Genomic DNA, 25,858 nt, shown 5'->3' with positions numbered 1-25,858 from the left:
AAGGGCATTTAGCTCTTTTAAGAAAGCCCAAACCCTAATCTAAAAATAAAACACTAACCCCCGATGATCCACTTACAGTTACTAACTAACTAGTTACTTACAGTTACTAACTAGTCTACCTAGTTAAAATAAACACAAACTTACCTGTGAAATAAAAGTAAAACATAAGATAGCTACAATATAACTATTAGTTATATTGTAGCTACCTTAGGTTTTATTTGACAGTCAAGTTTGTATTTAGTTTTAAATAGGTATTATTTAGTTAATAATTGTAACTTTAGTTTAGCTCTATTTTAATTATGCTAAAGTTAAGGGGTATTAGGGTTAGGGTTACGGTTAGGTTTAGGGGTTAATAGTTTAAATTAGGTTGTTGTGATGTTGGGGGCTGGCGGTTTAGGCGTTAGTAAGTTTATTTCGTGGTAGTGATGTGGGAGGCCAGAGGTTTATGGGTTAATAACTTTATTTAGTGGTGGCGATGTCGGGGAGCGGCGGAATAGGGGTTAATAACTTTAATATAGTGGCGGCAATGTTGGGGTGCGGCAGAATAGGGGTTAATAACTTTAATATAGTGGTGGCTATATCGGGAGCGGCAGATTAGGGGTTAATAGTTTTATTTAGGTGGGGGCGATATCGGGAGCGGCAGATTAGGGGTTAATAACATTATGTAGGTGTCAGCAATGTCGGGGCCAGCAGATTAGGGGTGTTCAGACGTGGGGTTTATGTTAGGGTGTTAGATTTAAACGTAACTTTAATTTTCCCCATAGACATCAATGGGGCTGCGTTACGGAGCTTTTCATTCCACAATCGCAGGTGTTCTTTTTTTTCTGACACTCTCTCCCCATTGATGTCTATGGGGAAAGCGTGCACGAGCACGTCAAAACAGAGCTTATTTTTTGTGCAGTATGGAGCTCAACACAACCATATCGTATGCATAAGCCGGCTGTTTTAAAACTTGTAATGGCAGCACTATGGAGGGTTAAATAACGCAACTTTTGTTGCGTTTGTTAAAAACCCCGTATCACGAATAATTGTAATCTAGGTGAATATCTGATACTTCCTAAAGTAATGAGGGTTCCCTCCAGCTCCCAAATCTGCATGAAGGTGCGGCCCCCATTCCAGATTCTCTGGTAAATGGCAGGTTAAGATTCTTGGACTCTGAACATAACATCCAAAGGTTATCTGATAGGTTTCAGGGTAAGGGGTGTGATGGTTTCTGTTCCTCTGCAAGATCAGGGAAAGAGATTATATTCTCTTTCAAATCTCTTTATTGTTCCCAAGAAAGAGGGAACTTACAGACCAGTTTTGGATCTGAAGGTTCTGATCAAGTTTCTCAGAATTCCTATCCTCAAAATAGATTGTTTGGTCTATTCTGCCTTTCAGCAAGGGTAGTTTATGTCCATAATAGATTTAAAGAATGCGTTCCTTCATGCTTAATTCACAGAGGTCATTTCCAGTTTCTGATGTTTATGTTTCTTGACAAGCATTTTTAGTTGCTGGCTACAACTCCAAGGATCTTTACAAAGGTTTTGGGGGCTCATTTGTCTGTCATCATCCTTACCTGGAAAGCTCCATCTTTACATTTAGCAGATTCTCATTCAAGCAGATTATTGTTGTTTCTTCATCAACATGATTGGAAGATCAATTTGCTAAAAGAGTCCTTTGGTTCCTCAGACAAAGGTTCTTTTTAGGGGTTCCAGATAAATTCAGTCTCCATGAGATTTTTTCTATCAGATCAAAGAAGATTGAAGTTGGCTTCAGCTTATCAGTTATCAATTCCTCCAGTTTCCCACTGTTGCTCTTTGTTTGTAGGTTCTAGGTTTTATAATTGCAACATCCGATGCTATTCCATTTGCTCATTTTCATATGAGACCTTTTTTCAGCTTTGTATGCTTTGTCAGTGGTGCAGGGACCTTTCAATTTTGTCTCAGGTTTTTTTTCAAGATTTCTAAGCAAGACAGCCTCTGTCTTGGTGGCTGGATCTCCAGCATATTTTACAAAGGGGCTTCTTTTGCTCATCTTATTTGGTTTGTTATCACCAGAGATGCAAGTCTTTCAGGATGGGGAGCTGTTTGGGGGTCTCTGACAACACTGGGAGTGTGGGCTCCTTGGGAGGCAATGTTGCCCATAAACTTTTTACAACTTTGTTCAATTTTCAGAGCTTTTCAAGCTTGGCCCCTTCTGAAAGGAGAATCTTTTTCTCCAGTTCCAGCCAGTCAATGTCATAACCCTGACGTATGTCAACCATCAAGGGCAGTCCTTTAGCCAGTTGTCAGTTTTCTGGCATTCTTTCAGGATTTCTAGAGTTTTGCAGTTTTTTTGCAAGATGATTTGGATAAAGGTTTATCCGCCAGTTTTCTGCTCTTTCTGTTTTGTTTCACAAGGAAATTGCTTATTTTTCTGATATTCATAGTTTTGTTCAGTCTTTGGTGTGTATTATCTAATTTCTCCACCTTGGAACCTTAATCTGGTTCCAAAGGTTTTGTGGGCTCCTCCATTTGAGCCTATGACATTAGTTATTTTTCCTGGAAAGTCTTGTTTCTACTGGTTATCTCCCCTGCTATAAGTGTTAATGAACTTTCTGCCTTTTCTTGTGATTCTCTTTATTTGTTTTTTTGTTTTTTTTCATCAGAATAAGGCAGCTTTAAGAACCAAATTTGATTTTCTTCCTAGGGTTGTGTCCTCAGATAATTTAAGTAGGGAACTTTGGTCCCTTCTTTGTGTTTTAATCCTAAGAATTCTTCTGAGAGCCTTCTCTGGATGTGGTTAGAGCCTTTAAGTACTATGTCTATGTATTTTCACTTTTTTAGTTCTAAGTGAGGTCAGAAAGCTTCTGCTGTTTCTTTGGCATCTTGGTTAAAGCTTGTGATACATTAAGCTTACTTTAAGCTGGGCCAGACTCCTCCTAATCGTATTACTGCCCACTCTGCTAGATCAGTAGCTACTTCTTGGGTTTTCAAGAATATGTTTCTGTTGACCAGATTTGCTAGGCAGCTACTTGGTATTCTTTTACTAAAGGCTACCATTTTGATATTTTTCGTTTCTTCTGAGGCAGCTTTTGGTAGAAAGGTTCTTCAAGCTGTTGTTTCTGTGTATTTTTTGCCTGTTGGTTGTTTTTAAGTACATGGAAAAATATAAGAATATATGTACTTTCCTTTTAGGGTTGTGAATTCAGTTTCCTTATGGTTTCTTCTACCGCCCAATCCTTTTATTGCTCGTGGACTCTCCACAGCTTTAGTATTGGTTCCCAGGAGTAATGGATCATGTACATTTACCACCTTTATGAAAGAAAACTTAATTTATGCTTACCTGATAAATTCCTTAATATCATGGTGGTAAAAGTCCACGAGACCCCATCCTCTTTATTTGGTGTTGGTTCTTTATGTTATGGCACATCTTTATCCCAGCTCCTATATTTTTAGCTCTTTATTTCTTTTCCTACCTTTTTTGCTTGGCTATTCGTCAGACTGACTATCATAGAGGTAGATGGGGTTATATAGAGCTCCTGGGGTTTGGGAATCTTTGCTTCCTCCTAGTGGTAAGAAAGGTAATTCCCAGGAGTAATTGATTCATAGCTCTTTCCACCATGAAAGGCAGCTACAATAATAGTATGCAGGGCACAGTAGAGACCGAAAGAAGGATTAACTCCTGAAAACTTCGTATTGAACAAACTCCGTTCTGGAAACAAGCGGCACCAGTGTCCCCATGTAAGTCTGTGTGAAGAAAGCCGAGCCAGCTGAGGAGGGTAAAGTAAAAAGCCATGATCTGGGAGTGCTGCACGCCTAGGAAGGCGTTACTCTGTTAGTTTGCAGATGAGAGAGTTATTTACCAGTGCTTTGTTAACCTATTCAGAAACTTGCAATTATTAGTCACAACCGTGGGGGTGCCAGCTTTGAACTGTCGGGGTTGCTATAAATATGGAGATTAACACGGGAGGTGTTGAATCATATCCCATGTTGTTGGAGTGAATATACAATTATACATCTGGTGTGCTGCTAGAGCTCCCTGAACTTACAAGGGTACCCTTGCAGATTTCCTTTTGGGACTTTTTCTATTAATTGTTACATAGTTATGTGGCTTTACTTAGGATCGTAATTAAATACTTGTGTGAAGCATAACCATTGTGTTCTTTACTGATTTAAATATTTTTCTCCCTTATAGGTTGGGTGCCAGATAAAGGTATACTGAACATCCTTCACGGAAGGAAGGTGTATTTTTTACCTTTCCCCGGGGGGGGAGTTCATCTTTTCTTTTGAATTTAAATGTAATAATACCACAGATGCAGGAATGTAATAACCAGGGTCGTTTACATATAAATTTCTAGTGCCAATATTAGTTTTTTAAATATATATATAACAGTATTTGAAGCAAAAAAACTGAGAATTTGCATATCTAATTTGCATATCTTACCCAGAATTCTCTTGTGCATTGGTAACATTGTATATGGAGTATTTATGGGGAAATGTAAGAGGGGAATCTTGCCTAGATGTGCTAATTTACTATGCAAATATTTATATTGATTTAATTTTGAGGAATGGAGGATTTTAATCTCAATTTTTTATCTCCACCATGATTTTAATGAATTTTGATTTAACCCTGAAAGTAGCTTTACCAATGCAGCAACCAGAAATCTATCTCCTACTGAGGAGTTCTAAAAAGAACGAAACAGGCTGTCTAGTGAATGATTTCTGTATTGCTGCAATAATCCTGTTAAAAGGATCGCTGTGTTAAAACAGTATTTGAAGCAAAAAAACTGAGAATTTGCATATCTAATTTGCATATCTTACCCAGAATTCTCTTGTGCATTGGTAACATTGTATATGGAGTATTTATGGGGAAAAGTAAGCGGGTAATCTTGCCTAGATGTGCTAATTTCCTATGCAAATAGTTGAATTGATTTAATTTTGAGGTATGGATCATTTTAATTATATATATATATATATATATATATATATATATATATATATATATATATATATGTGTGTGTGTGTGTGTGTGTGTATGTATTTATATGTGTATTTATGTGTTTACAGACATATACAGGGAGTGCAGAATTATTAGGCAAATGAGTATTTTGACCACATCATCCTCTTTATGCATGTTGTCTTACTCCAAGCTGTATAGGCTCGAAAGCCTACTACCAATTAAGCATATTAGGTGATGTGCATCTCTGTAATGAGAAGGGGTGTGGTCTAATGACATCAACACCCTATATCAGGTGTGCATAATTATTAGGCAACTTCCTTTCCTTTGGCAAAATGGGTCAAAAGAAGGACTTGACAGGCTCAGAAAAGTCAAAAATAGTGAGATATCTTGCAGAGGGATGCAGCACTCTTAAAATTGCAAAGCTTCTGAAGCGTGATCATCGAACAATCAAGCGTTTCATTCAAAATAGTCAACAGGGTCGCAAGAAGCGTGTGGAAAAACCAAGGCGCAAAATAACTGCCCATGAGCAGAGAAAAGTCAAGCGTGCAGCTGCCAAGATGCCACTTGCCACCAGTTTGGCCATATTTCAGAGCTGCAACATCACTGGAGTGCCCAAAAGCACAAGGTGTGCAATACTCAGAGACATGGCCAAGGTAAGAAAGGCTGAAAGACGACCACCACTGAACAAGACACACAAGCTGAAACATCAAGACTGGGCCAAGAAATATCTCAAGACTGATTTTTCTAAGGTTTTATGGACTGATGAAATGAGAGTGAGTCTTGATGGGCCAGATGGATGGGCCCGTGGCTGGATTGGTAAAGGGCAGAGAGCTCCAGTCCGACTCAGACGCCAGCAAGGTGGAGGTGGAGTACTGGTTTGGGCTGGTATCATCAAAGATGAGCTTGTGGGGCCTTTTCGGGTTGAGGATGGAGTCAAGCTCAACTCCCAGTCCTACTGCCAGTTTCTGGAAGACACCTTCTTCAAGCAGTGGTACAGGAAGAAGTCTGCATCCTTCAAGAAAAACATGATTTTCATGCAGGACAATGCTCCATCACATGCGTCCAAGTACTCCACAGCGTGGCTGGCAAGAAAGGGTATAAAAGAAGAAAATCTAATGACATGGCCTCCTTGTTCACCTGATCTGAACCCCATTGAGAACCTGTGGTCCATCATCAAATATGAGATTTACAAGGAGGGAAAACAGTACACCTCTCTGAACAGTGTCTGGGAGGCTGTGGTTGCTGCTGCACGCAATGTTGATGGTGAACAGATCAAAACACTGACAGAATCCATGGATGGCAGGCTTTTGAGTGTCCTTGCAAAGAAAGGTGGCTATATTGGTCACTGATTTGTTTTTGTTTTGTTTTTGAATGTCAGAAATGTATATTTGTGAATGTTGAGATGTTATATTGGTTTCACTGGTAAAAATAAATAATTGAAATGGGTATATATTTGTTTTTTGTTAAGTTGCCTAATAATTATGCACAGTAATAGTCACCTGCACACACAGATATCCCCCTAAAATAGCTATAACTAAAAACAAACTAAAAACTACTTCCAAAACTATTCAGCTTTGATATTAATGAGTTTTTTGGGTTCATTGAGAACATGGTTGTTGTTCAATAATAAAATTAATCCTCAAAAATACAACTTGCCTAATAATTCTGCACTCCCTGTATACAGTTATACATATAAACACATAAATACATATGTACACACATATAGACTTATCTACCGTCAGATATATATAGAAATATGTATTTATAAATACATTGAAAATATTCTTCTATGTGAAGAAATATTCATATTTTCATGTCGGATAAGTGCACTTGAGAATTCATATTAAGGTTTGCATACGAGTAGGGTGTTTTCCCCACTTCTTTTGCTCTGTTGACTTCTATGGGGGAATCGGTTATGAAGCGAGCAATATTCTAAGTTTGGCTTTTTACGCACGCATCACGTGTGAAAACAGTTTGCTTTCAACTTGTAATACGAACACAACCCGATATGCTCAAAAAAGCTTAGTTCTAGCTGAATTAACGCTTCAGCATTAAATAACACTCCACTTATAATCTGGCCCTTTATGGTTTTATTTTTAAAAAAGGACACTAAAGTAAAAATTGATCCGTATATGAGTCTATGATTTACTGATGGTTGTCACTTGGGGTGGGAAATTTAAAAAAATATTTAAATTTGTTAAAAAACAGATACCTAGATTACGAGTTTTGCGCTATAGAGGGTGCAAAACGAACGCATAGCACTGCCATTAAAAGTTTTGAAAAAGTCTTGTGCGTACGATATGGTTGCATTGAGCTCCATACTGCACAAAATACAAGCGCTGCTTTGACGTGCTCGTGCACGCTTTCCCCATAGACATCAATGGGGAGAAAGTGTTAGAAAAAACTAACACCTGCAGTCGCGGAATGAAAAGCTCCGTAACGCAACCCCATTGATGTCTGTGGGGAAAATGTTTTTTGTTTAAACCTAACACCCTAGTATAAAACCAACGTCTAAACACCCCTAATCTGCTGCCCCCGACATCGCTGACACCAAAATAAATCTATTAAACCCTAATCTGCCGCTCCCGATATCGCCGCCACTATACTAAAGTTATTAACCCCTATTCCCCTGCACCCCAACATCACCCACACTATAATAAAGATATTAACCCTTATTCCGCCGCTCCCCGACATCGCCGCCACTAAATAAAGTTATTAACCCCTAAACCTCTGGTCTCCCACATCACTACCACTAAATAAACCTATTAACTCTTAAACCGCCAGCCCCTCACATCACCAAAAAATAAATTAAACTATTAACCTTTAAACCTAACAACCCCTAACTTTACATTAAAATTACAAGATTCCTATCTTAAAATAAATAAAAACCTACCTGTGAAATAAAAAAAACTAAATTTAAACTATAAGTTAAAATAACATAACTATTAGACTAAAATTAAACTAACTACAAATTAAATAAACAATTAAAAAATTAAAAAAAACTAACCCTACTAAAAAAAGTACAAAAAAATAACAAACACTAAATTACGAAAAATAACAAACAAAATTATCCAAAATAAAAACAATTACACCTAATCTAATAGGATTTCAGTAGCTCTCATCCTATTGGCTGATTTGAATTTCCAAAATCAAATCAGCCAATAGGAATGCAAAGGACACCATTTTGAAAAGGCTCCCTTGCATTGAAGATTCAGTATACAGCGGCGACCGTATGAAGAGGATGCTCCGCGCCGGATGTCTTCAGGATGGACCGCTCCGTGCAGCCGGGATGAAGAAAGAAGATACCGCTAGGATGAAGATAGAAGACGCCGCCTGAATGGATGAAGACCTTGCTGTCTGGATGAAAACTTCTCACCACCTGGATGAGGACTTCGCCGACTAGATGAGGATGGATGTCCGGACTTCAAAAACTGTAAGTGGATCGTCGAGGGTTAGTGTTAGGTTTTTTTTAAACTTTTTTGGATGTTTTTTTTTTAGATTAGGGTTTGGGCTAAATGCCCTTTTAATTGCAATGAAAAAGAGCTAAATGCCCTTTTAAGGGCAATGCCCATACAAATGCCCTTTTTAGGGCAATGGGTTGCTTAGGTTTTTTTTAGAATTAGGTTTTTTATTTTGGGGGGTTTGTTGGGTGTTTGTTATTTTTGTACTTTAGAATTTTTTTATTTTTTGTAATTTAGTATTTTTTATTTTTTGTAATTGTAGATTTAATTTTTTTTAGTAGGGTTAGGTTTTTTAAATTTGTAATTTAGTTTATTTAATTTGTAGTTAGTTTAATTTTAGTTTAATAGTTATGTTAGTTTAATTTATAGTTTAAATTTAGTTGTTTTTTATTTCACAGGTAGGTTTTTATTTATTTTAAGATAGGGATCTTGTAGTTTTAATGTAAAGTTAGGGGGTTGTTAGGTTTAGGGGTTAATAGTTTAATTTAGTTTTCCACGATGTAGGGGGCTGCCGGTTTAGGGGTTAATAAGTTTATTTAGTGGCAGTGATGTGGGAGGCCAGAGGTTTAGGGGTTAATAACTTATTTTAGTGGCCGCGACGTCTGGTAGTAGCGGAATAGGAATTAACATCTTTATTATAGTGTGGGCGATGTTGGGGTGCGGGGAATAGGGGTTATTAGTGGCGGTGATATTGGGAGCGGCAGGTTAGGGGTTAATAACTTTATTATAGTGTTTGTGATGCGGGAGGGCCTCGGTTTAGGGGTTAATAGGTAGTTTATGGGTGTTAGTGTACTTTGTAACAGTTTAGTTAAGAGTTTTGTGTAACAGTTTTGTTGCGTAAAACTAATAACTACTGGTCTCAGATGGCGGTACTGATCTTGTCGGTATAGGCTATAAAGCAAGTTTTTTAGCCTCACTGCAAAATTCGTAATGGCAGCGCTATGGGAATCCCATGCAAAAACGTCATTTTTTTCGAGTGTGGGACTGACGTTGCTTTACAGGCTAAAAGGCTTGTCATACAGCTATACCGACAAGACTCGTAATGGCTGCGTTACTGTTTTAACGCTGAAATTGCCATTTTTTCAGCGTTAAAACACGAATGCACAACACGTAATCTACCTGAGAGATAGTGCTATTGCATAATGAACAAATGCATAATACAAAAACAATGTTATTCAGCTGTGTTTAATGGTACTTTAAATGCAAATCACCTGTCCTACTACCTACACCATAGACTATACAGTTAGTTTATACATTACACTGCATACAGTCTAAGATCCGAGGTTGTATGCTAGGTAGTGGGCGTAAACTTGGGGGCAGATTTATCAATGTCTGGCAGACATAAAACTCTGTAGCGTAACATGTCCGCCAGACATTACTGAATGCCGACAGCATACGCTGTTGGCATTTAACATTGCACAAGCAGTTCTGGTCAACTGCTTGTGCAATGCCACCCCCTGCAAATTTGCGGCCAGGGTGTCAATCAACCCGATCTTATGCGATCGGGCCGATTGATGTCCGCAGTCTCAGAGGCTGCGGACGAGTTAAGGAGCAGCAGTCTTAAGACCGCTGCTTCTTAACTCCTGTTTCCGGCGAGCCTGAATGCTCTTGCGGAAACAGGGGTATTTAGCCCCATTCGGGCCATGATAAATCGACCCCATAGCCTTTAGAAATAAGTCATCCTCCCTAGTGGCATCTGCAATGCTTTTAAAGAACTGTAGAAAAAATGACGTTTATAGTTACTTTTTTACATTATGTTCTTTAGCTTTAAAGTTCACTGTTTGTTTTTAATTCATACATTGTATATATTAGCACTTAAAGGGACAGTCTACTTAAAAAATTGTTATTGTTTAAAAAGATAGATAATCCGTTTATTACCAATTCCCCAGTTTTGCATAGTCAATACTGTTATAATAATATAATTTTTACTTCTATGATTACCTACAGACTACCCCTTACCTTGGCGCTTTTTTACTAACTTGCATTTTAGCCAATAAGTGCTTGTTCCTGCATTAACATTATCATTCTCCACGGAAGTGAGCACAATGTTCCCTATATGGAACACATGAACTAGCACTGTCTGGTGAAAAAGCTAATAAAAAGCACTGAGATAAGAGACAGCTTGCAGGGTATTAAAAACAGGTTTTGTAGGTTTAGAGGTTATAAAGTATATAATTATAACAATGTTGGTTATGCAAAGCTGGGGAATGGGAAGCAAAGGCCTTATCTATCTGTTTAAACAATAAAAAAAACAAGTACACTGTCCTTTTAAGCACTATTGTAAACATTTCTGCAATAAGTAATGTAAAATAGTTATTTTAGAATTTTACAATGCTTTAATAAGCAATCATTTTATGGGACACACTGAAAATCTTAGTGGAATGTCTATTCATGCTTAACATTTTTATATTTTTCATTCTTTTCTTTTTTTTGTACGGTGCTTTTTAATGTGGCTGTTACATACCCGGGCATGCCAACTGCTCCCACTGCTAATGATATGGGCAGATTTTCCGGCCAATTAGCAGGTAATGTTTTCATATCTTTACCATTGGAAATGAAGTGAGTTGTCCATCCTGCATGTCCAATATAGTAACCTCCAACTGGGAAAGCTGGATCTTTGCTCTCCACAACCCTGTATCAGGATGGGGGAAAAATCAGTAGTAGGATGAGAAGACAAAAAATGTCAGTAGTAAAATGAATAATCGAATTTACAAAAAAAATAAAAATACAATACAAGTACATATATATATATATTGGAATAAATAAAGCAATTCAACATTTATATAAATTTGATGTTCCTATACTTCTAACCCCAAAAATAAAAAACTAACTCTAAAAAATCCTAAACTAAACTCTTTTTCAAAGCCCAAAGCCCTAATCTAAAAAAAAAAACCTACCCCAAATTTTTTTAAAAAAAAACTAACACTATCCCCAGAATATCTACTCATGGTTTCTGAAGTCCGGACATCCATCTCCATCCAGGAGGCAAGGTCTTCATCCAGGCGTTGAATGCAAGGTAGCCGTTTCAAAATGGCGTACCTTGCATTCCTATTGACTGATTTGATTCTTCAAATTCAAATCAGCCAATTGGATGAGAGCTACTGAAATTATATTGGCTGTTTTGAACAGCCAATAGGATTTCATTAGCTCTCATCCTATTGGCTGATTTGAATTTGAAGAATCAAATCAGCCAATAGGAATGCAAGGTACGCCATTTTGAAACAGCTATCTTGCATTCAACTTCAGTGTACGGTGGCAACCGTATGAAGAGGACGCTCCATGCAGGATGTCTTCAGCTTCCAGGATGGCTCCGCTCCATGCCGCAGGGATGAATATAGAAGACGACCCCGGGATGGATGAAGACGCAAGGTTAGAAAGTGGAAGCTTAAAAATGCTTGATGATGAAATGCGAGTGTCTTAATCTAATATTTCACCAAATATTCAGAAACTGTGTTCATCCCATCAACCTCATACATCCCATTAATATACTGCTAGATTACGAGCTCTGCATTAGCTTTAAAAAGCAGCGTTAAGGGGTCCTAACGCTGCTTTTTAACGCCTGCTAGTATTACGAGTATGGCGGGCACAGGTGTACCAGTCACTTTTCTTCCGTGACTTTTGGCTACCGCAAATCCACTTACGTCAATTGTGTATCCTATCTTTTTAATGGGATTTGCCTAACGCTGGTATTACGAGTCTTGGAGAAAGTGAGCGGTACAGCCTCTACCTCCAAGACTCCTACCACATTTAAAAGTCAGTAGTTAAGAGTTTTATGGGCTAACGCCGGAACATAAAGCTCTTAGCTATAGTGCTACAAAGTACACTAACACCCATAAACTACCTATGAACCCCTAAACCGAGGCCCCCCACATCGCAAACACTATAATAAAATTATTTAACCCCTAATCTGCCGACCAGACATCGCCGCCACTATAATAAATGTATTAACCCCTAAACCACCGCACTCCCGCCTCGCAAAACACTATAATAAATTTTATTAACCCCTAATCTGCCCCCCCAACGTCGCCGCCACCTACCTACAATTATTAACCCCTAATCTCCCGCCCCCAACGTCGCCGCTACTATAATAAAGTTATTAACCCCTAAACCTAAGTCTAACCCTAACCCTAACACCCCCCTAAGTTAAATATATTTTTAATAAATCTAAATAAAATTTCTAACATTAAATAAATTAATCCTATTTAAAACTAAATAATTATAACATAAAACATAAAATAAACCCGAATATAGCTACAGTATAACTAATAGTTACATGGTAGCTATTTTAGGATTTATATTTATTTTACAGGCAACTTTGTATTTATTTTAACTAGGTACAATAGCTATTAAATAGTTAATAACTATTTAATAGCTACCTATTTAAAATAATTACAAAATTAACTGTAAAATAAATCCTAACCTAAGTTACAAATACATCTAACACTACACTATCAATAAATTAATTAAATAAATTAACATTACAAAAACAAACAAACACTAAATTACAAAAAATAAAAAAATATTACAAGAATTTTAAACTAATTACACCTAATTTAAGCCCCATAATAAAAAAAAAAAAAAAAAAAACCAAAATAATAAAATTCCCTACCCTAAACTAAATTACAAAGTAATCAGCTCTTTTACCAGCCCTTAAAAGGGCTTTTTGCGGGGCATTGCCCCAAAGTAATCAGCTCTTTTACCTGTAAAAAAACAAATACAATACCCACCCAACATTACAACCCACCACCCACACACCCCAACTCTAAAACCCACCCAATCCCCCCTTAAAAAAACCTAACACTACCCCATTGAAGATCACCCTACCTTGAGCCGTGTTCACCCACCCGGGCACAAGTGGTCATCCGATCCGTCCAGAAGTGTTCATCCGATGGGGCAGAAGAGGACATTTGGACCGGCAGAAGTCTTCATCTGATCGGGGCAGAAGAGGTCCTCCATCCAGCAGAAGTCTTCATCCAAGCGGCATCTTCTATCTTCATCCATCCGGCGCGGAGTGGGTCCATCTTCAAGACATCCGACGCGGAGCATCCTCTTCTTCCCGACGACTAACGATGAATAAAGGTTCCTTTAAATGAAGTCATCCAAGATGGCGTCCCTCGAATTCCGATTGGCTGATAGGATTCTATCAGTCAATCGGAATTAAGTAAGGAAAAATCGGATTGGTGGATTTAATCAGCCAATCGGATTGAAGTTAAATCCGATTGGCTGATTGGATCAGCCAATAGAATTGAGCTCGCATTCTATTGGCTGATCCAATCAGCTAATCGGATTGAACTTCATTCCGATTGGCTGATTAAATCAACGAATCCGATTTTTCCTACCTTAATTCCGATTGGCTGATAGAATCCTATCAGCCAATCGGAATTCGAGGGACGCCATCTTGGATGACGTCATTTAAAGGAACCTCCATTCGTCGTTAGGACATCGGAAGAAGAGGATGGCTCCGCGTCGGCTGGATAGAAGATGGATCCGCTCCGCTCTGGAAGGATGAAGATAGAAGATGCCGCCTGGATGAAGATGTCTGCCAGTCTGGATGTCCTCTTCTGCCTGGATAGGATGAAGACTTCTGCCGGTCCGGATGTCCTCTTCTGCCCCATCTGATGACCAGTGGTGCCCGGCTTGGTGAACACTGCTCAAGGTAGGGTGATCTTCAGGGGGTAGTGTTAGGTTTTTTTAAGGGGGGATCGGGTGGGTTTTAGAGTAGGGGTGTGTGGGTGGTGGGTTGTAATGTTGGGGGGTTATTGTATGTGTTTTTTTACAGGTAAAAGAGCTGATTACTTTGGGGCAATGCCCCACAAAAAGCCCTTTTAAGGGCTGGTAAAAGAGCTGATTTACTTTGTAATTTAGTTTAGGGTAGGGAATTTTATTATTTTGGGGGGCTTAGATTAGGTGTAATTAGTTTAAAATTCTTGTAATATTTTTTGTAATTTAGTGTTTGTTTTTTTGTACTATAGTTTAGTTTATTTAATTGTATTTTATGTTAGATAATTGTAGTTAATTTATTTAATTAATTTAGTGATAGTGTAGTGTTAGCTGTATTTGTAACTTAGGTTAGGATTTATTTTACAGGTAATTTTGTAATTATTTTAACTAGGTAGCTATTAAATAGTTATTAACTATTTAATAGCTATTGTACCTAGTTAAAATAAATACAAAGTTGCCTGTAAAATAAATATAAATCCTAAAATAGCTACCATGTAACTATTAGTTATATTGTAGCTATCTTATGGTTTATTTTATAGGTAAGTATTTAGTTTTAAATAGAAATAATTTAGTTAATTATAGTAATTTTATTTAGATTTATTAAAAATATATTTAACTTAGGGGGGTGTTAGGGTTAGACTTAGGTTTAGGGGTTAATAACTTTATTATAGTAGCGGCGACGTTGGGGGCGGGAGATTAGGGATTAATAAGTGTAGATAGGTGGCGGCGACGTTGGGGACGGCAGATTAGGGGTTAATAAGTGTAAGGTTAGGGGTTTTTAGACTCGGGGTTCATGTTAGGGTGTTAGGTGTAGACTTAGAAAGTGTTTCTCCATAGGAAACAATGGGGCTGCGTTAGGAGCTGAACGCTGCTTTTTTGCAGGTGTTAGTTTTTTTTTTCAGCCAGCTCAGCCCCATTGTATCCTATGGGGAAATCGTGCACGAGCACGTTTTAGCCAGCTTACCGCTACCGTAAGCAACACTGGTATGACAGGTAGAAGTGGAGCTAAATTTGCTCAACGCTCACTTTTCTGAGGCTAACACAGCCATTCAGAAAACTTGTAATACCAGCGTTGTTTAAAGTGAGCGCTGGAAAAAAAAGGCTCGTTAGCCCTGCAGGTTTTTTGTTTTTTTTAATATGATTTTTAGTGAGGTTCTTAAATAAGCATACAGATAATTACCATCAATAAGGTATAGGACTTAACACAACAGTAATATACACCATGCTTCTGAAATAACTGCACTCTGATTGAATCTGTTCCAATGGAACCACTGGAATCTAAAACAGAAATAGATTGTGTCCTAATAAATGAATACAATCCAATCTGATGCTGTACATAAACATTTAAACATATTTGAAAGAAGGACCTCATATTTTCAAATTTCTTCCTAGAGATAGTTCCCCTAACAAACATTCAAGACTTCTCGTGCCCAAATATTCGCATAGGAGTTACTTAGGGAGATATAACAACAAGGTAAACATCAGATGTAAACTAAATATTTGTATAGGGGTTGTTTTAGGGAGATATACCAACAAGGTAAACATCCAATGTAGACTAAATATTTATATAGGAGTTGCTTAGGGAGATAGAACAACAAGGTAAACATCAAATGTAAACTAAATATTTGGTTTGTGAGAAAAAAAGATAATACTAGACAATCTTGCTCAGCTTGAAAGGAAAGGTAATGCCAATATTATTTTGTAGTGCAAGATATAATTGTAAAAAAGGGAATTAAGGTGTGGTATTGGCTAGAGAAACCACATAGTTCACCCTCCTGAAATAGGAGATATGTTATGGGGGGGGGGAGGTGGTAAGTTAAATATGGTAGGCAAAATATATGAGTGAAGCGCCTTATCTATTCTGAGAGTTGCACGAGCACCTGGGCAGCAAAGGACATTCAGGAATGAGCTAGTTGAAAAATGGGTCAATGCCATATGCTGCATAAGAGATCCTAGATGTTTAAGGCATCAAACCTAACACCGGTCAAGTAGCTCATTTATAGTGTGATGAAGAAGGAGACTATATAGAATAGCACTAGTGTGGGTCCAGCCCCCACCAAGGCTTTTTTCTTACATTCTAGAGCAACAGGGGAAAAAAAGAAAATGTAATGAAGGAAAGTCTCGTTATTCCTGTCGTTCTTAATGGATGTTACAGCTCAAACAAATAATAAATATTAGCTCTACAAATATGCCATATAGGTGGCAGACAGAAATTAATACATTTTCCATGTGCTCATCAAAAAATAAGGTTCGCATCAATAACCTATAATACCAGCTGAGTAGAGATAATTGAAAAAATCCATACAGACTTTTTATCTAAGTTTCTAGGTTATACCAAGACCCTAAACACAAGGGGAAAGTAGTGTGAATAGTGAGGCCACCAGCTAGTGCCATGGAGTAAGGGTGACTAGTATAAAGGGTCTACAATTTCATCAACAATACCTCCTATATAAATGAAGAGCAGAAATGTACCTATATCAGGACCAGGCTAAATGTGGATTTATAATCTACTCTTGTAACCATTTAAACCATATCCCCTGGGTATGGACCCTATACCCAAGGGTTGGTGTGTAAACTATGATGAAAAGTTAGGTAGGTCCTAATAGAAATCCACTCCTTGACCCTAAACTATAGCCGTATCAATATCAATGGCCGCCCTATTTTGGTAAGAATATTGCAAATTGCGTCACACATCAAGAGCTCTCAATAACCAGCACTGCTAAGTGGGCACTGGACCCCTGGAAATGTATAGCAGAGCGGTAAAGTGACTGTATATAGTCCCTAACAAATAAAAAACATATCATCAGAGTAGGTAATTTGAAGATGATAGGTAAAAAGTGGATGTGTCAGGGAGCTCAGTAAAACAGTTTAAGCCTGCCCACTGTTCACACTCCTCACAAAGTGTGAAAAAGTTGAAAAGACTGAAAGGAAAGATTGTGGGTGGCGCCAGTGAAGGCTAACTGTGAGAGTAATTGATTTCTGGTGGGGAATATGTCTAAAAGTGTGAGTCACAATTTCCAAAAAATAAAAGTATATATATAAATCACAACTATACCTATTGTAAAAAGAGATTATTAATAATATTACCAAACTAATTCAGCTCTAAGGACAATAACAAATAATCCTAAAAAACAAGTTGTTTAAATAAATTGATAATATTTTATTTTAATACATAGACTAGTCAAAACATTAGGACATTTAGAGTAGAATTGCACCGGTGCCCCTAAAATAATTAGTATTAAAAAATCTAATAGAACAATGATTCCTAAAAAACAATTCCTAAAACACAATATAATATACTTATTCCTAAAACACAATTTATTATACTTATAATATACTTCTTCCTAAAACACAATATATTATACTTATCAAACAATCTAAAATAAAGAACATAAGATGAGAGGTGATTCGTGTGATGCAGGTTAGTGGAAGTATAATACAGATACCAGCTCTCAAAGTCCCTTTTAGTAACCTTGCAGCGATAACATTAGTCAGATTCTGATTTACTCCTATTCCGGATAAGTGTAATAAAGTTGCAACTTAAGATATTTTTCCAATTTGTTACATCAAATTTGTTACATCAAATTAGCCCGGGCTGATCTTTTCAGTATTGATGCGTGTAAGATAAATCTATTATGCTGAATCTGGGTCTCAGCGATATTGGCAAGCTTTTGTATTATCAGTTCTTACTCACCAAATATCCCCTCAGTGTAGCACAGTCTGGTTTCACTGTTGTATAACCGCCAGGCTATCTCACCAACAGTTGGACTTTCCTTCTTAATTTGCGACAAATACAGATCAGCAGTTTCTTCGCTTTAATACTTGAAAATCCTCAGAGGGTATAACGATCCGTTTGCAGAAGTGCGCGCACTTATTTTGAAATTGCCGCTCCTACCGTTCAACCAATCTGTCTTCCTTTTGTTTGCACAGATCCTGGCTTCTTGGTATACGGTTCTGGGAGCACAATGATGGTACATACAGGCTCTCAATCAGCCTCTCCTTGCTTTGCACAAAGCTCACAGGTGCTGGGAAATCAGTCAATCCACGCGTATCGGCTCTCATGGGGCCTTTGTCAAGATAACTGTTCCCATTGTTTCTCTCCTAATAAAGGCTGTAAAATTAACCCCTTAGTGTTCAAGTCAATTAGCTCATCAAGATGTTTTCTTTCTTAACAGTTTTTGTTTTTTTAAAAAATAATAAATAAATTGGTATCTTAAATCCTTTGTTGAAGAGTTTTTATTATATATTGTTTTGTATTCCAGACTTGCAAGGTTACTATCAATGATAGAAGTATAATACTACATATTTTGGAATTTCATGCTAAACATTCATCTCTAAATGTGGATTATACCTCTCACCACCTAAAAACATTCTTCATAGACCCAGATTCAGCATACTAGATTTATCTTACACGCATCAATACTGAAAAGATCAGCCCGGGCTAATTTGATGTAACAAATTTGATGTAACAAATTGGAAAAATATCTTAAGTTGCAACTTTATTACACTTATCCGGAATAGGAGTAAATCAGAATCTGACTAATGTTATCGCTGCAAGGTTACTAAAAGGGACTTTGAGAGCTGGTATCTGTATTATACTTCCACTAACCTGCATCACACGAATCACCTCTCATCTTATGTTCTTTATTTTAGATTGTTTGATAAGTATAATATATTGTGTTTTAGGAAGAAGTATATTATAAGTATAATAAATTGTGTTTTAGGAATAAGTATATTATATTGTGTTTTAGGAATTGTTTTTTAGGAATCATTGTTCTATTAGATTTTTTAATACTAATTATTTTAGGGGCACCGGTGCAATTCTACTCTAAATGTCCTAATGTTTTGACTAGTCTATGTATTAAAATAAAATATTATCAATTTATTTAAACAACTTGTTTTTTAGGATTATTTTTTATTGTCCTTAGAGCTGAATTAGTTTGGTAATATTATTAATAATCTCTTTTTACAATAGGTATAGTTGTGATTTATATATATACTTTTATTTTTTGGAAATTGTGACTCACACTTTTAGACATATTCCCCACCAGAAATCAATTACTCTCACAGTTAGCCTTCACTGGCGCCACCCACAATCTTTCCTTTCAATTTGAAGATGATAAGCTTGGATTATAAGATCTGAACTTGGTACATGCATTAAGCCCTAGCTCATTCAAAATGTTGTAAAAAGGTCTAAATATTAATAACTACACTACTGGGCTCCCTGTCTACTTGTGTGTATGGCAGATTACTCTTAGAGAATCATAATATAAAGTAGGATTTAATGTAGGATACTGGCTTGTAGATCCCAACAGATACTGATTCTATGAGATATATCATGGTACAAGAAAGCAATGCATAAATATTTGTGCAGATAAAGCTATGCAAAACATATGTCAGCAAACCAATTGCTCAAAAAGAACAGGGAAAACATAGTAAGTTATAAGAAGGTCCCGGTAGTCACACATGATCAGTCTCTCATTGTCAGCACGGAGGCTATTTCCAAACAAAGCAATGCAGAAAACATTTGTGCATACATAGTAGCATCCCACATACAATATAATCAAAATAATGTGAGTTTCGTATGCATAAGACCCCACAAGTCCTCCAATAGAAGTCATCATTCTTTGTAGAGAATATAGGACAGGAGTCATATAGTTGTACTGACTGTGAGGAAAAGTGCTGCATACACTACCAGGCTGCCTGATCCACTTGCGTCGCAGCCACCCTCTGAAAAAGGTTACCAGCTCACAAAACTAACTCGCTCTATTAGTTAGCTATCAATGTCGTATTTAATGTAAGTTAGGTTGTCAAGGGGACAATAAAAAGTCTGCAAATCTGTAAGTAAACAAAGCACTAGAGAGCTGTGTGTAGATCGTTCGGTCCTGCTGCTCTCCACTCGCATATTAGGATCTAGCCCACTCCGGTTTTCAGCATAGGTGTGTGGGGGTTGAAGGACGCTCTTGAATACTCTGGAAGGTTCCCACTGAGCTTGTATCCAACAGGGGCGACAGTATGCTTAGACATGATCACTCCTGTCCTTACCCCTCGGAGCAAGGGGAAAGCCCCACAAACATGGTCGCGGTCTGCAAATTTCACATGCCCCGCAGCTGCAGGTAAATTTGGGAGTGAGGTCTGAATATTTTCAAAGTCTCGTATCTCACCGGGCAGCTTAGGGTCAGAGTGTATAGCAAGATAGTCATCCTCCGCTGCCCTCTGTAATGTGCATACCTCTCGAGCAGTCTGATCCCTGCAGTGGTGTTTCAGCGATTCGCCATGTTGGATTGAGTCAGGCAGGCGGCACAAGGTCCCATGGGTTGGTATACCAGTGACGATACTCTGATCCAAGATAGTGTTGGCACTAGTCAGGCTGAGGGTAACATGCTCAGGAACGTTAGTAATAGTGCAACACTCAAGGAGTGTTGCTTCCATTCTGGCGAAGTGTTCATATAGAAGCTGCGCCACATCCTCCACCAAATAGTTCAGGGCCTCCGTCCCGGCCATATTTTTATAGCATTTCTGACAGCCAGGGATAGCTACTTGAACGCTTGCAGGGTCTCGTAGGGTTATTGAAGATCAGGGGATTCCTTTATGGTGTAAGAGAATTTGGTCCCAAGGGGATATAAATGAGATTTTAGTTTTATTAGAGCCAGGAGCTCCATTCATGCACGTCTGGCTCCCTGGGGATTTGGCTCCGCTCCCCAGCCCTGCAGGTTTTTACCGACAAAACATGTAATCTAGGCCAGTGATTTTTAACCTTTTTTTTTGCCGTGGCACACTTTTTTACATTAAAAAATCCTGTGGCACACCACCATCCCAAAATTTAAAAAAAATCACACATTGCAGCCTAATACAGCATATATATATACACATACACACAAACACACACATACTGTATGTATTGTGCTGTTATGCCATGCCTCCTACAAACTACCCCTGCACTGGGAGTAAAAAACAAGCAAAGTTTAAAAAATATGTCACACTGTTGTCAGTCTGCCGTGGCACACCTGAGGATCTCTCACGGCACACTAGTGTGCCACGGCACACTGGTTGAAAAACACTGATCTAGGCGATAGTAAGTAGCTATTAGTGTGATTCATTCTTGCATATACATACTGTTACTTGTAAATACATTTCGTTATTATATCATTTATGTATGTGTCCGTATCTCTTAAAACAGTTTAGCCTCCTGTTTGCTAGTACAACTGAATTACTGTGTCGTAAAATGATGTAGGTCTAAAAAGTGTGTCACCAACATGAAAAGTTTGGAAAGCTCTGCTTTAAGTGGTGGGCTTGAAACCAATAAGCCAATACTCTAATGCTTATAGACAAGCAATAATGCAATAAGCAAATGCCCTGCTTTGCAAGGGTTAAACACATAGTTAAAGTCAGTTCCAGAGATGCAATGCACATCTGCTATAGAGCTGAACACAACCAGTGATTAGTGTCTATGTACAGTATGTGTGCCACTCCTCATTAGCTCAATGGCAAGTAGTGATGTGCACAGTAAAAAAATTGTTTAGTCCGAAAAAAAAAATTGCTTCGGAATTTTCACAAAGTTTACTGTGGCTATATTTATTTCATGCAAGCATCAGTTTAGTTCAAATATTAGTTGACAAAATTAATTTGTTAATGAAATTCTTTCACCATTATTCAAATGGGAAGCACAGTATACAACTAATTTTAACAACTCTCACATTATAGAATTTGAACAATTAAAAGAAAATATCTTTCTGTGCTAACACAACACCCCAATCACTAGAACACCAAATACAATCACTGTCACATATTGCTTTTGAGGCAATGACTATCTCACAGAGGCACAGAAGCCACACAATTGCATTTTCCAATAAATCTAGTGAAAGTTATTTAAAATGACTGAGCTTCTCCTAGTCTCCCACCTCCTTATGCTAGATCCAGGCTTCATTGGACAAGCCTGTATGACTAACATCAACATTTAGGGGCCAATTTATCAATGTCTGTCCGACACGATATGCTGTAGCGTATCATGTCTGACAGAAATCTCTGAATGCCGACAGCATATGCTGTTGGCATTTAACATTGCACAAGCAGTTCTGGCGGCCAATCGGCTGCTAGCAGGGGGTGTCAATCAACCCGATCGTATAGGATCGGGCGGATTGATGTCCGCAGCTTCAGAGGGAGTGGGCCAGTTAAGGAGCAGCAGTCTTAAGACCGCTGCTTCATAATTGCTGTTTCCGGTAAACCTGAAGGCTCACGCAGAAACAGGGGCATCAGGGACCATTTGGCCCTTGATAAATTGGCCCCTTAGTGTCTAACACAATCATTAGTAATACTATGGTAGTGCTGAATAGGGGACGTTGGACTCATGAATGGTCAGACCGCCTGTACATCACTTCAAACAAAGAAGCCAACAGAATCAGCTCTTCCTCATCCTGTCCCTTTGTATGGTGATATAACTTTTTCATATGCATTCAGTCTTCATTCATTTTTTTACTAGTTTATTTGGTGATTTGTTTTTTTCAGATGAATACTTATTTGTCCAAAGCCAAATGCACATGTTCAGCTCTGTCTTAACTAGCAGTCCATTACCTGTACAGAATGGACTTTAACTATGTGTTTAAGCAGTTAGTGGGGGTTTAACCCAGTTGTAAGCAATAAATGGCACAATAAGGAAATGTACTGCAGCATTTTCATGTCCCTTTAATACATTATTCATTAAATTAAGAACTCTCCTCCAAAAAACCCACAGTAATTTTTAAAGTAAAAAGCATAATGGGCACTGCACACTAAAACCCATCGTATTATGTTGTTTTTATTTATTTTTTTAATTACACATTGTTTCAAGCAAAATGTTTACTGAAATGCATCACACAAAATATGATACCTTGCAACTTGGGTTCCTATCATAACATCACCTTCCTTCAAAGAGCTACTGAATACCCTGTTCAACAGAAAAAATATTTGCATTTAATATTTAAATATCATTAAAATATATCCATACTTACTTTACAAGAATAATTACAGTGCTTGTTTATTAAAGTAACATAAGGCAAATATGCTTAATAACTTGAACATGATGCAGCATAACTGTAAAAAAATGATAAGAAAATATCACCTGAACATCACTAAGTTAAAAAATGTAGATATCTTACCTCAAAATTCTTCAGCTCACAATAGTAAGTGCTCTGGGAAAAGTTATACTTCGGCTAATATCAGCTGTATGTGGAAAAAAAAAACTGAAATATCTTGCGATATTTCATAGTAAACTTTTTTTAACTGAGGAGGGAAATAACATGACTGTGCCTGCACAAGCCAGATGCACTCTCCCTTGCAAGTCCTAGGACTAACATTCTGATTGGTTTCTTTAAGTCCCTTTACAAACGGATGTAGCTACTGAGAAAATTTTGAGGTAAAATATCTTTCATTGTTACGTAGTTATGTTCAGGTGATATTTTCTAGTAAGATGTCAACAACTATGCTGCATCACTTTCAACATTTGGGCATCATATACCTTTAATTTCCCAACTTTGCTCACATATGGCACAGAAATAACACATTTTCTGTTCATTTGTGTTGATCCCCTAATTTTCCCTATACATAAATTACGCATTATATTAAAGAGGCATGAACCCCCCAATTTTTTCTTTCATGATTCAGATAGAACATGTGATTTTAAACAACTTTCTAATTTACTTCTAATTTGCTTCATTCTCTTGATATCATTTGTTGAAAATATCTAGATAGGCTCAGTAGCTGCTGATTGGTGGCTGCACATAGATGCCTTGTGTGATTGGTTCACCCATGTGCATTGCTATTTCTTCAAATAAAATAATAGAAGTAAATTAGAAAGTTGTTTAAATAGTATTCTCTACCTGAAGCATAATAGAAAAATGTTGGGTTTAATGTCCCTTTAAGCTGTGGTGACACTTTTTAGATATAGAGATTACTGAATTTTATCATAAGACTTCATCATTACCTCATGTATGGATCAACACTCAAGAACATGGACTCCATCAACAGTTCTGAAATTTTAAGCAAAAAAAAAAAAAAAATGGTATTGTGTCATTATAAGATTAGATAAGAAAAGCATTGAATTAGCATACAAATTCATATCACGACACATTGTATAAATATACTAGAATGAAGTAGACAAAAACCTGATTCATTTTTTTCCCATCCCTCAGAACTTACACTGCATATGTTGTAGGTTAAAGGTGAGGGGTTATAGTTCTTCAGAATTAGAAAGAAATAAAGTTAGCAAATTATGGAGTGCTAAATATCGCTTTCCCAAAATAATATGCACTGGTATTACTTATTAAGTTAAGCAGAATGCAAAGACAACCTTCAATAGGCTCCAATGGGAGCCTCTTTCTCATGCCGTGAGACACAGCATGAGAACCTAGTGCAGCAAAGGGAGTAAGTAGTGCAGCGATGGCCATCATTTTTAAATATATATGTATATGACGATATACATATATATTTATGTGTTAATATGTGTATATACACACAATAACACATACATGTATATAAGCACCAGGACATACTTGAAAACGAGAAAAATCTCAATGTATCCTTCCTGGTAAAATATTTTATAAATAAATAAATATACATATATATTTATTGGGAAAACACAGTCCCCATAGACCGCAATGTAAAGGCACTTTTTAGTGCCATTTTTTTTCTAACACCCCACTCCCGCTAATGTTAACACCATATAACTGATTTTTGCTGTTATTTTATTAAAAAATAAAGATGCTACTATCTTTATTTTTTAATAAAATATATTACACTTAATTTTGGGGGCATTTGTTGAACATATATAAAATTAATTAGTAATTACCAGCCACTTGTAATGGCTGGTTATTTATTGTGTGTCCGAAAACAGGAATGTTTGAAACATAGGACAGTGTATTACATATTTTTATTTCTGTTTTTAATGAGTGTTTTGATGACATGAAAGGTGTTAAAAATTTAAGGGGCAGGTTGCCCTATAAAAGGATGAAGCAATGTATGTAATGTTAGTCTATGAGTAAGGGCAAGTAGAGGGCGCAACATGTGTCAGTCTGTCACATGGAGATAATAATAAATTGTTTTTTTTATTCAGTCACATGTGCAGCCTTTCTTTTTTCTTGCTGCATTTCTTGTATATATTCAAATGAGCTCTATTTCCAAAAAAGTTTGCATATATAGATGTACCCTTAAAGGGACACTCAGGTTAAATTAAATTTGCATGGTTCAGATACAGCATGTAAAAATGTGCACAGTCTTTTATATTTACAATTTTTGAGTCACCAGATCCTACTGAGCATGTGCAAGAATTCACAGACTATACGTATATGCATTTGTCATTGGCTGATTGCTATCACATGGTACAAGGGGAGTGGAAATAGACATAACTTTGAAATTTGTTATAAAAAAATCTACTACTCAGTTGAAGTTCAGACTAAGTGCTATTGCATTGTCTTGTTATCTTGCATTTGTTGATTATGCAAATCTAATGCGTTGACTGGTCCTTTAAAGGTGGCAACTTACATGAACTTATTTGGAGTGTATACAATATTTTTCATTTTAGAAAGCCTGTCTCAGTTCAACCTCTCAAGCATAGAAACAGGGTCTTCTCCATAAGTGACTTGAGTGATAGCTGAGAGATAATTCCAGACATAAGGGGGTAGTTATCAACGTGTCAACTTTCCTGCCTTCGCCGGCCCAATATGCCCGCCTAAGCTCGCCTCACATCGCCGCCGCGGACCTGAAAAATGTTGCCTAAGTTA

At 37.3% G+C, this 25,858-nt stretch overlaps 1 protein-coding gene across 1 annotated transcript in view; it reads right to left on the bottom strand.

The window, feature by feature from the left end:
- LOC128649411 (prostaglandin reductase 1-like) overlaps positions 1-25,858 on the bottom strand; it is a 166,613-nt gene that overhangs the window by 128,570 nt on the left and 12,185 nt on the right. The window contains exons 3-5 of the mRNA XM_053702664.1: positions 24,064-24,109; positions 22,972-23,028; positions 10,849-11,016 (exon numbers count right to left, since the gene is read on the bottom strand). Of these exons, the coding sequence (XP_053558639.1) occupies positions 10,849-11,016; positions 22,972-23,028; positions 24,064-24,109 (271 nt within the window). The remainder of the gene's footprint in view (positions 1-10,848; positions 11,017-22,971; positions 23,029-24,063; positions 24,110-25,858) is intronic.

The sequence above is a fragment of the Bombina bombina genome, chromosome 2 (assembly GCF_027579735.1).
Source record: "Bombina bombina isolate aBomBom1 chromosome 2, aBomBom1.pri, whole genome shotgun sequence".
Lineage (NCBI taxonomy): Eukaryota > Metazoa > Chordata > Amphibia > Anura > Bombinatoridae > Bombina > Bombina bombina.
Note: the sequence above shows the minus strand (reverse complement) of the source record. Positions and strands in the feature narration are given on the sequence as shown.